The sequence below is a fragment of the Polypterus senegalus genome, chromosome 2 (genome assembly GCF_016835505.1).
Source record: "Polypterus senegalus isolate Bchr_013 chromosome 2, ASM1683550v1, whole genome shotgun sequence".
NCBI lineage: Eukaryota > Metazoa > Chordata > Cladistia > Polypteriformes > Polypteridae > Polypterus > Polypterus senegalus.
Genome location: NC_053155.1, coordinates 20,203,521 through 20,216,609, shown reverse-complemented (window position 1 = coordinate 20,216,609; position 13,089 = coordinate 20,203,521). Strand labels below are relative to the sequence as shown.

At 36.9% G+C, this 13,089-nt stretch overlaps 1 protein-coding gene across 1 annotated transcript; it reads left to right on the top strand.

Annotated features, from left to right (window-relative positions):
- Positions 1 to 1,771: 1,771 nt before the first annotated feature.
- On the top strand, positions 1,772 to 8,601 carry LOC120524333 (olfactory receptor 6N1-like). The gene is made up of 2 exons (XM_039746196.1): positions 1,772 to 1,821; positions 7,626 to 8,601. Exons 1-2 carry the CDS (start codon positions 1,772 to 1,774, stop codon positions 8,599 to 8,601), a joined length of 1,026 nt encoding a protein of 341 aa, XP_039602130.1.
- The last annotated feature ends 4,488 nt before the right edge of the window (positions 8,602 to 13,089 follow it).

Genomic DNA, 13,089 nt, shown 5'->3' with positions numbered 1-13,089 from the left:
CATTAATAAATCATTCTTTAGGCAATTAGATTCAACAATAACCTCATTTATTTGGAATTCAAAACATCCACACATCAAAAGAGCGACCTTACAAAGACAAAAGGCAGAAGGCGGCATGGCTCTACCTAACTTCCAGTTTTATTACTGGGCAGCAAATATACAGTCGATAAGAACCTGGACACAAATAGAAGAACATACACAGGCTTGGACCACAATAGAAGTAAAATCCTGCAGTACTTCTTTGTATTCCTTGCTCTGTGCTCCAATAAACACACGTTATCGGCAATACACTAATAACCCAATTGTGCTCCACTCACTTAGAATCTGGAACCAATGTAGAAAGCATTTTAAGACGGAGAAGCTTCTATCTGTGGCACCTCTGCAAGAGAACCACCTCTTTCAACCTTCACAAACATATGCAGTTTTTAATATCTGGAAAAATTTGGAATTAACTTGCTTAGAGATCTTTATATAGACAACGTCTTTGCATCCTATGAACAATTACATTCCAAATTTAACATTCCAGCTACACATTTCTTTCACTATCTTCAAATCAGGAACTTTGTTAAACAGAACCTTCCAGATTTTCCTCATCTTGCACCCTCATCCATGCTGGAAAAAATATTGCTCAATCTCAAGGACTCCATCTCTACAATATATAAAATCATTTTACAATCCCTCCCTTTCAAAGATCCAAGAGGACACTGGGAAAAAGATCTCTCAATTAATATATCAGAAAAGGAGTGGAAAGTAGCAATGCAGAGAATTCACTCGAGCTCCATATGCGCAAAGCATACAATTATACAACTAAAATTATATATCGAGCACATCTGTCTTGACTAAAACTCTCCAAAATGTTTCCAGGGCATGATCCAACCTGCGAACGTTGCAACCAAGTCCCAGCCTCACTGGGTCACATGTTCTGGGCCTGCACCAAATTAACATTATTCTGGACAAAAATTTTTAATTACCTCTCAGACAGCCTTGGACTCACAATCCCTCCTAACCCATTAACAGCTGTGTTTGGGGTTCTTCCAGAGGGGAAAAGGAGAAAGACAAACAAATTGTGATTGCATTCACTACACTTTGGCACGCAGACTTATTCTGATAAACTGGAAGAACACAAACTCTCCTCTTTTAAGTCAGTGGGAAACCGATGTGTTATATTATTTGAAATTGGAACAAATCAAATACTCAGTTAGAGGATCCGTACAGACTTTTTCAAAACATGGCAGGATCTAATCAGTAATATTTTAAAATAAGTTCATAAAGCACAGAGAATTTATTAATTTAGGTATGTTTACAAGCCTTAAATTTAATGCCGTTTGGCTTGCTCTCTCTCTCAGGGGTGGGGATCGATCTGTTCTTAACTTAATTTTTCTTTTTGTAAAAACTTGATTGCTTTGTATGGATTGTAATAAAATTAATTAAAAAATAAAAAAATAATAATAAGGATTAGTGTCCCTGTGTCCTTACTTAATGAGCACAAACACCTCACAAATCTGTGAAATACAGCAAGAGCTCTGCGTTCTTTGTATGTAGTTTTACATCAGTTATGTCGACTATGGATTTTAAAGCACTCCTATGCAGAGTGGACTGATTAATATGTTGCTTTGGGATGCTTATTAGTATTTTATTTGTCATTAATTTGTGTTATTTTGGTTTTCCTTTGTGCCAGCCTATTAACACTCCTCGGGTGATGTTAATTGCTTCTGTTACATCATTTCTAATTCCATTATTTAAAGCTTACAGCCATTTAGTGCTTTTCCAAATGACTCGTGCTGTTAACCAGAAGCAAGAAGACATAAACTCAATGATTTGGTAAGTTATTTTTACCCTCTTTGTGTGGGTAATAAAACATATTTATCTTTAATATATATATAAACAAAAAAATATTTATATTTAGGAATTTTCAGTATTTCCTTACACCATAAATTTTGTGAAAATCAATATGTTATACGTCCATTAAAGAAATAATATTGCATGTTATGCTGCTCTGTGTTTAAATTGAAAGCCACTGTGTGAATTATGTGTTTTGAGATTTTAGGTTGAGACTGCTCTAAATAAAAGTAATCTAAACTAAAAAATACAAATCATTTGAGAGGAAAAAAAAAAGACACCGCTAAATCTGTATTTATTTTTGTTTTTTGTCTATACTAAAAGAAATAGTCTGAATGAAGACATACATGAGCAACTGAGACAACTTAATATCAGCAACTAACTAGTATATAATCATAACAAAAGACATAACAGGATGTGTTATTTAATTTATGTATCATTAAATTAAGTTGAAAAGTTACAATGAGGAGAAATATATCTGTAAAGTGAAAGAAAAAAAACGAGACTTGCCAACTGCAGTTTCTGAGAACATGGCAAGGAAGGTGCTTTTGGATGGAATAATAATTGATTGGTATTAGTACTGCCAGACTACTGCATTAGCTAATGCCACACGGGCTACAAAATTTAAAAAAAATGTGCTCTTTGTTTTTCACAGATGTATTCCTGTCCTCTAGACTATCCGATTTATGCTGTCTTTAGCCTCATTACTGTAATTTCTTTGAGAACTCATCCACAGCTAGTTCCCTGAGTTAACTCTTTGTTATGGTGTTTAAAATCTACATCTTATTCTGTATTATATTTTGCTCAATCCCAACAATATGAATTCAGATGTAGGAGGCATTATAATAAAAAGACATATCCTCTTCCTTATACCTCACTTTTATAACAGTTGTTCATAGCTTAGTGCTAATTTGGTTTACAGCCTGGGAAAGGAAGCCTTAGCTGATACCTCAGGCTACTGAGTACTTTACGGATGGACATCTGGGACATCAATTGGGTTTACGGCCTGGGAAAGGAAAAACTGAGGCAATATCAAAGAACCTTATTACCTGGGGAGCAAAATTCATCCATCATATTTACAGCCAGCCAATCGGGTGCATGGAACATTCATGTGTTGTGAAACCACGGCATGAAACTTTATAATAAATATGGCTCATTTTGAAAGCAACATCAGAAGCAAAGAGAAGAAGGAGAAGAAGAGGAACAGATGAAGACGGCACTGGTCGTCAGAAAGTCATCATGAACATCGATTGCTAAATCAAAACGCCTCCCTGGGACATTCATCCTTGTCATCTGTAACTTTTTCATAAGCTTTTTCTAAACACTATATATTCAGACTTTCCTATCAGTACCTATTTTCTAGTTTTCTTTGTTCCAGTGGTATTATTATTATTATTCTTGTAATAAATACCATGCTGCTTTTAACTTTCTATGCTTTGTCTTAATGTCTAGAGTGATTGAAGTAGTAAGTTAGATTTCTTTGAGCTCCTGGTGACAGCCGTATTTTTGCCATTATTTCTGTGCTGCGGGGTTTATAAAGCTGAGAGTGAGGGAGCCACTCAAAAGTTAGGTACAGTAAGATAAAGAAGGTATTCTTGGCTGATAAATGGTGTATAGTCAAGAACGCTCAGTCTTTGTATGTTTAAATGTATTCTTGTAGACCAAAAGTAATATTTAGGTCTGAGATATCATTAAAACATCGTATGTTGTTCGTGCCGATAATAAGCAAGTCTCTTGAAGTGCTGAGTAACAGGCTGTTGTGTGATTTAAAGTGCTAAGGGTTAATCAGCGTGTGTGTGTCATTCCTAGGGTCTGTGTGTGTGTTTATCTATGTGTGTGTGTGTTCATCTTAAAGTGCAACAGTAGACCAACCCAATAACGATCTTGATGAGAACATTTACCCTTGAAACACAAGTAAAGGGTAAGTAGAGGGAAATACCACGATAATACACTCATCATAGGGGCTGTTAGAACAAGAAGCACATTTAGAAGAAAGCAATTTATTGTGTTAATGACAGTTGTTTAGAAATGGCCACTGACTATATTATACAGTAGATTCCAGTTTCAGTGGTTCATCAGTTTCGCACGATGATGAGTTTGCTCCAATGGTAAAGTATGATGCCACTTGTGAATGTGTGTGGAAATATTACATATATGTTGCCCAATGTGCAGCTAAACAAAGTATGGGAACTGCTGACCTAGATCGTGTTTAGTCCATTCCAGGTCTAAATGCATCGTTGTTTTTTGATGGTGCAGGGTTTAAGGTAAGACCATGTATTTATTTTTTAAATAATTAGTAGCCTAATAGGTATCAAGTTCACTGCATTATCACATACAGTAAATATTTTCCTATTACTGTGTGTCTGTACTGCCTTGTTGGTGGCTGGAGGTAGTTGTGGAATTTTATGCTTACTTGCACCCAGGCCATGTGTGGCACACATTGAAAACAAAATCCAGGCTGCTCATAATATCTGATGTCATGATGAGCTGCTTTTTGCACCTAGTGTATGTAATTCAGAAGGCTAAGGATAACATGTTGTGCTTGACATTTAAGACATTATGTACAACATCTCACAACTGAAAAAAAACATATCAATAGAAGAAAATCGCTTTTGAAAATAAAAACGTTATTTGACGTTACTGATATAGAAGTTCACTAAAGTCTACATACCTGAGCAGGATATTGTTGTTGACAAATCATTTATGGTTTGGAAAGGTCATGTTGGCAAGGAAGTGATACAGACATCATGCAGTTACTGAGTTGGTGCCTACTGGTTCTCTGGTGCCTCCAGAAAAGAGAGACTAGGCTGATTCCAGGGCTACAGAGGTTGAATAATGAGGAAAGATTAAAAGAGCTGAGCCTATACAGTTTAAGCAAAAGAAGATTAAGTGTTTAAAATTATGAAGGGAATTAGTTCATTGGATCAAGACTGTTATTTTAAAATGAGTTCATCAAGAACACGGGGATACAGCTGAAAACTTGTGAAGAGTAAAATACGCACAAACATTAGGAAGTTTTTCTTTACACAAAGAATGATAGACACTTGGAATAAGAGACCAAGTAGTGTGGTAGACAGTAAGACTTTAGGGACTTTCAAAACTCTACTTGATGTTTTTTGGAAGAAATAATTGGATGGGACTGTTGGGCTGAATGGCCTGTTCTCATCTCAATTTGTTCTAATGTTTTAATGTTACTCTTCTAAAAAACAGATAATGTTTATTGAAGGTTTGACAAAGAAATAGTTGCAAACTTGCAAAAAAACTAAGCCTGCTGCATCTGTATTTTTAATTTTTTTTTTTTTAATTAAATAAATAAATTAAATAATGACCATTGCCCAGAACCTCATTCCTCATGCTTGTACTGTATATGGGACTATGTGGATCATGTATTGATACTGCATAGTTTTTGCAGTCCACAGAATTCATTACCAAAAAATTGTTCCGGCGACACAGGCAGCTGCCGGATCATGTCAGTTTACCCAACTGAAAATCACAGCGCATGTCAAATTCAGTGACTGCTATAAATAAAACTGTACCGTAACTGTACCATAAATATAACTGTTAGTTTATTATATAGAACCTTTTGCAGTCAGTAACCAGACAGGAAGAAGCTTGTTATCCCATCTTTAATTTTTGCTACATGAAGAGGGAGCATCCATCACAACAGTCTGTCACAAAATGGTCACAGAGTCTCATATTTACATAACAATGCTGGATTGGGGCTTGTGTAACACCTGACATTTACTCGGATTGGCTCATTAATGTACATACCCATCTGATTGATTAAAAGATATGACATATTTTCCGCAGAGTAGAGCCAGCTTAAACACCCAAAATAGAAGTCTAATTTCACTACATTTTTATTTTTTAAGTTCCCCTTGTATGGAATTTCTGTATACATGGCAACTGTCAGGTGTTACTGTGTATATGACATCAGCCAGGTTTTTAAGCCACCACCTGGAACCTTCTATTTCTTTGGCCAACCACAGCAGCAGTCTCTTCATGACATTTCTAAGACAAATGCTATATATTTTTAATGTGTACTGCAGACCAAAATACTTCACAAACAATAACTATTGTTATCCCTAAATTTTCTCTCACACTGTTTGATGACTTTCAGACATAATAATGCTAACCAGTTTTTCTGACGGCCAGTAGTGGCTGTACAAAGGGGCTAACAGGCACAGAAGGTTCATCTGCAATCTCAGACTTTTTTCTTTCTATTCTTTATTCCATTTCATCACAGGGTGTAAAACCTCTGACAGATGAGCCTTTCTTCTGTTTGTGAGGTCCAAAACACCTGTGTTCCTTATTCCTTGTTGCTGCATTATAGGAATTGTAATTCCAGATGAGCATTTATTGGTTGTTAGCTCTCATGCATGCAAAACCCATCCCTACAACTAAAGACAAAATCAAACCTGTTTGACTACTGTTGGGGAGAGTCAGAGACTAGTTGGAATGAGTCACTGGGTATGTCAAACTACACAACAGGACTTCATCACTGCCTACAGCTAGCAAAGATTGTGGAATGAAGGCTACAACTGAAATTTACTAGAAAAGTTATCAAATGTGATGAAGAAAGAGGACAGCTATAATTAGATGACCCTATAGCCAATATATCGCAAAAAAAAAATTACATTAGAAACATATTGCAACATTCTCAAAATGTTTCCCTCTCTTCAGCTCTTCCCTCTCATACACTTCACAATTTCTGTAACTTTTCGTCCTCTGCCTCAAGACCAGTGCCATCTTATATTTGCTTGTCTGTGCAAGTCTTCAAATTGCCCTTCACCAGACTGAACATTAGAACGTTAGCTCAATCTAGATGAGAACAGGCCATTCAATCCAAGTTCGTTAGCCCTATCCACTTAATTATTCCAAAATAATTGTCTGGCTTTGAAAATCCCTGAAGTCCTACTGTCTACCAGACTACTTGGTCACTTATTCCATGTGTTTGTGGTTCTCTATGTGAAGATAAACTTCTTAATGTTTGTACTAAATTTACCCTTCACAAGCTTCCAACTATGTCCCAGTGTTCTTGTTGAACTCATTTTAAAGTCACCGTCTCAGTCCACTGGCCTAATTCCTTTCATAATTTTATGTCAGGTCTCCTCTTAATCTTCTTTTGCTTAAACTGAAAGGCTCAGCTCTTTTAATCTATCTTCATAATCATCCACTATAATCAGCCTAGTTGCTCTTCTCTGCAACTTTTTTAGTGCTGCTATGTCCTTTTTGTAGCCTGGAGACCACAACTGCACCCAGGACTCCAGCTGAGGCCTCATCAGTGTGTTGTAAAGCTTGATTCTCTCTATTTGGTGGTTGGACATCCTCTCAACACCCCCATTTCCTTGAAAATCTGTTATTATTAGTGTTTTATATTCATTTAAGATCCATCTTCTCAGTATTCAATTTAGAATTGCTCACTGCTTTATTTTACTCCCTGGAAGTGTTTTGCCCTCGGTCTGTCACAAATATTTTGTGTCTCTTCCGCCAGGCAAGCATTCCAAGGTGGTTTGGAATTCCGCCCCCCACAAACCACCCTCAGCATTGTGGATGTTTATAAAGTGAACTCTCTCTTTCCTTATCCCATTTAGATGAACTTGTGAGCCCTGCATCAGACTGGTGCCCCATTTTGTGTTGGTTCCTGTCTATTAATTGGTTTGGTCAAGTTAAACCTCTATATTGGTATCACAGGATGAGAAGACAAACATAATAAATATTTATTGACAGTATGCATTAGTAGGTTATCCCATTTACTTAACCCTTTCTTGTTATTTTTTATACAGGTTGACATTCACTTGGGGATTTCTGAAGACCATTATGGCCAATTTTACAGTTCAGCAGTTCTCTATTGTATGTCTGCAGGGATTTCAAAACCAAGATAGCAAAACATTCCTTTCTGTATGTTTCCTCATCATTTACCTGTTCATTTGCCTGGCAAACATCACCATCATCATTATATTTGCACTGGATGAGAACCTTCACAAGCCCATGTATATTATGATTTCTAATCTAGCTGCTATTGACATTGTATATTCAACCGTGACAATCCCTAAAATGCTAGCCATGTTCTTATTTGATTACAGCTTGATATCTTTCCATGCTTGCTTCCTGCAGATGATATTTTACCTTGGCTTAGGTACTGTAGAAGTCTTCCTTTTGGTTTTAATGGCATACGACAGATATTTGGCCATCTGCAATCCTCTTCATTACCCTTCCATTATGACCAACAGCAAAAGCGTTCAGCAAGTTATTTTTTGCTGGGTTGGTGGGCTGCTTAGCCCACTGATCTCCGTCATATTGGCCATCCGGTTGCCTTTCTGTGGACCTAATAGGGTTCTCCACTGCTTTTGTGACCACTCATCTGTGATTAGGCTCGCTTGTGCTGAGATTACAATTAACAGCTATGTTGGTTTGACGTTTGCTTTGGGAGTTCTGGTAATCCCTTTAGCCTACATTCTGTATTCCTATGTCAGAATCATAATGTCGGTAATCAAAATCACCAGTTCTGAGGGACGCTTTAAGGCTTTCTCTACCTGTGGTACACATTTAATAGTAGTTTGCATATTTTTTCTATCCTCTGTCAGTGTTTATATCTCTTATCGCATTCCAGGTTCCTCTGAAGATGTACGAATGATGACATCAATTGTTGGAATTGTTATTTCTCCTGTAATTAACCCAATCATCTACTGCCTGAGGACTAAAGAGATCTGGGACAGTTGTGTGAAAACCCTGAAAAGGGCTAAATTATTACCATCCTAGAAAAGGGAAGCACATTTCTAAATTCTGACATGTTTGTTTTTGGACATGTTGTACCACCATCATTCGGATGTTTTTTTCTGTTCTTGTAGTAAGTGATGTTTTGTTTCTCATGCATTGAAATTTATAGTAATATTTTCCAAGAAATGTTCTAATGATAAAATGCAAAACTCAGTAAAAAAGAAGTATTTCTCCTAAGGCCTTTTTTCACATTTTTTTCTCATCCGCGTAATGCAGGTGGTCCTCAGCCCACCAGTGATATCGATTCTGTTCTTTGTGTTCCCTTCAAATCACCGATGAAGAACATGATGAATTATTTTTTTTATTTTATTAAAATCACACAACATTCCATAAAAAATAATTCCATTTCTACAAACATAAGGTCGAAAACAAATCAACCCCCACCCCTGAGAAGGAGAGCTAAGCCAGCAGTGTAAAACGTAAAGCTAGTAAAAATAAGTAAGTAGATGAATTATTAAGTGAATAATGATAAATGAAAAAAGGGGAGATAATCTGCTTCCTCAGTGCTTTAAAAGCTTATTCTAAAATGTTATTGATGAGATCCTGCCCGGTTTTGAAAAAGTTTTGCACAGATCCTCAAAGTAAGAATTTGATTTTTTCCAATTTTAAATAGTATATAACTTCAGTTATCCACTGACTGAAAAAAGGAGAGGTAGGAGTCTTTCAGTTGAGCAAGATAAGTCTGCGTGCCAATAGTGTAGTAAAGGCATTTACAGTTTGTGTGTCCTCCACTTTAAGCCCCTCACTGAGCCCACCAAACACAGCTGTTAATGGATTAGGAGGGATTATGACACCAAGGTTGTCTGAAAGACATTTAAAGATTTTGGTCCAGAATAATGTTAATTTGGTGCACACCTAAAACATATGGCCAAGTGAGGCTGGAGCTTAATTGCAAAGTTTTCAGGTTGGATCTCACCCTGGAAACATTTTGGACAATTTTAAGCGAGACAGATCTGCTCGATATATAATTTTGAGTTGAATAATTGTATTCTTTGCGCATTTGGATCTCGAGTGGATTCTCTGCATTGCTACTTGAGAGAGATCCTTTTCCCATTGTCCTGTTGGATCTTTGAAAGGGAAGGACTGTAAAATAGTTGTATATATTACAGAAATGCTGTCTGAGTCCTCAAGACTGATCAATATTTTTTCCAGCATAGAGGTAGGTGGGAAGTGAGGAAAATTAGGCAAGTTCTGTTTAACCAATTTTCTGATTTGAAGGTAGTGAGAGAAATGTGTTGCTGAAAAGTTAAATTTGGAATGTAATTGTTCATAGAGATCTGTACATAAACAATGTCTTTGCATCCTAAGTGATTTAATCCCAAATGTTTTCCAGACATTAAAAAATGCATATGTTTGAGAGGGTGGAAAAAGGCGGTTCTTGTGCAGAGGTGCCAGAGATAAAAGCTTCTTTATCTTAAAATGCTTCCTACATTGGTTCCATATTCTGAGTGAGTGAAGCACAATTGGGTTGTTAGTATATTGGTGATAACTTGCATTTATTGGGGTACAAAGCAAAGAATATAAAGAAGCACTGCAGGATTTTATTTCTATTGCGGACCAAGCCTGTGTATGTTCATCTCCTTGTGTCAATGTCCAGGTTTTTATAGTTTGTAGGGTCGCTTTTTGGATACATGGATGGTTTGAATTCCAAATAAATGAAGTTATGGTTGAATCTAATTTCTTAAAAAATGAGTTATTGATGTATAAGGGAATGCTTTGAAATAAAAAGAGAAGTTTAGGAAGGATATCCTCTTAACAATGTTAATTCTTTCAACTAAAGTGAGATGAAGGGTTGACCATCTATGCAAGTTTTGCTTAATTTTTTCCATACAGACAGCAAAATTTTGTTGATAGAGAGCTTTATGTCTACTTGTAATGTTTACCCCTAGATATTTAAAAGGATCAGCAATGATAAAAGGGAAGGTGTCCAATCTAATATTTCCCTGGAAAGAGCACACTTTTACTCAAATTAATTCTGAGACCAGAAATCTTTTGAAATTCTGTAAGTGCTGTTAGGACTGCAGGCACAGTATTTTGTGGATCTGATATATACAACACTATATCATCTGCATACAGAGAAATTTTCTGTTCAAGTCCTTTTCTGATAATCCACTTTATCTGATAAGCATTTCTACAGTGAAGTGCCAGTGGTTCAATGACAATTGCAAATAGCAGTGGTGACAAGGGGCATCCTTGTCTGGTATCATGTTCTAGTTTAAAGTAGTCTGAATTAATGTTGTTAATACAAATTGAAGCTTCTGGATTGGTATACAGTAGTTTGATCCATGCAAAAATGTTTGCATTTTCTTTAAGAATGTCTTGGTGCATATTATATGCAAAAAACTCACCAAAATGCACCATTGGACACATGGCTGCATTTGTTTCTGCCAGAAAACACACTACACATGAAGTCCATCCCTTGCTGCCATTTCCTGTTTCTTGATTGTTTGAGGATGTGCACATTCCAAGTGCCATGTAGGAACATGTTGAATATCATTTATGATTTTAACACATTTTTAAAATTTCGATTGCCACAACTATCCTTATAATGGGCAAAGCAGGCATTATACTGCAAGAAAAACCACAACAGGATGCATGGCACAACATAATGTCTGCATGTGGCAGGAAATGACTCTGGTGATTTTTTTTTTCCTAGAGAACTTTATTTTAACACTAAATAAAAAGCTAATACAGAATTATCTCCTAGACAGCAATTAAACACCTTTCTTCCTGTGTCAACAGCACAAATTTCTCTGGGTCATTTTTTGAAAATAAAACTCTAAATTGCACTGCAAATTTAATTTCACACAAACTCCTGGTTCAGCAGTACTCATAAAGACAATATGACTTGCATGTGGGCTCAAACTATTATGTGTCATTTTTATTGTTTTACTTGTTATTAATAAAATTCTGGTTGTGGCTTCCATTCTTGAAGTACTCTGGTGCTTTACCACAGCCCAATGATGTGCTGGTCTTGGTGATTTGACCCCCTGGAATAAATGCAAAGGTGCCAATGTGTGTATAAGGGTGTATATAACTTTAATGTAGTGGGTTTCTGCCTTGTGTCCTATACCAGGGCTTCTTACACTTTTTAATCAGTGGGCATAAATAAGAAAACTGGTACTGTACTGGGCACAATAAAATAATAATTACCATTATGATAGTGGAGCCATAGACAGATAAAAATTGCCATATAATAAGAAAACAGTGTTTGTTTTTATTTCCTTTCAAGTAGTTTTCCCACAAGAATATCACTAAAAGAGGAAAGTGCAAAGCAAATTATTGTTAATTAATCAATAATCATCTTTCAGAAGAGAAAAAAGTTTCCTGAGGTATAAGACTGCCAGCGTAAATGCCAATCTTAAGTCTTCTGGATCAAAAGCTGCTAGTGAACTTTTACGGCTCCTCCATCGAGAGCTGACATACTGCATCACAGTGTGGCACAGAAACAGCACTGCAGCTGACAGGAAGGGGCTTCAGCATGTCATCAATGCAGCTCAGAAGATTATCGGCTGCTCTCTGCCCTCCCGACAAGATCTGTATACTTCCTGCTGCCATGGAAGGGCAACAAATATTTTGGAGGACCCCCCCCTCACGTCCTTGTGTTCACCTGTCTGACCTGTTGCCATCTGGTAGACACTACAGGTCAATCAAATCAAGGACAAACAGACTCATGGACAGTTTCTTTCCTGGAGCCATAACTACATTGAATCTCAACATGCACTGGCCATCTGTCTTGCTCTCTCTGTGTCTCTGTCCCCCTCTCTTTTTTTTTCCCTCCATCTCCACCCCAAAAAGCTCACCTTTTCTAGGATATGCAATAATCCTCTGTGTAATAATCACAGGCTAATGCAATATTGTTCTATTTGTCCTATGTACAATATCTTAAGTTAGTAGTGTTCTTTGTGCAATATTCATATCATTGGTAATTCAATTGTTATACCTGAACCATCAGTAATATTCTTGTATTGGTAATACCACATTTATTGCCTAGCTAATTAGCAGATATTAATTTGTATCTTTATATTTTTTCTATTTAGCAGTGTTTATATATAATACTTTATTGTTACTTGTTTAATTTTTTTTTTTGCATCTCTAAGGAGTAAAGTGAATCAACTCGACTCAGTTGATCGAGCTGCCCTGTGGGACATCCTGAGACTTCGTGGGATCCTCTCGAGGTTGCTGGATATCATGTCTGACCTGTATGCTGGTACTGTGTGTGCTGTGCAGAGTGGAGGCAGAACCGCTGTGCTTTTCCCAGTTGATTGTGGGGTTCATCAAAGGTGTGTTTCTGCTCCTACTCTGTTCAATACTTGCATGGACTGGGTGTTGGGCAGCGTCGTGGGGCATTTGTTGGTGAAGAAAGATTCACTGATCTTGACTTTGCTGATGATGCTGTGATCTTCGTGGAGTCAATGGAGGCTCTGATCAGGGCGCTCAAGAAACTGAGTGAGGAGTCTGAGTGTCTGG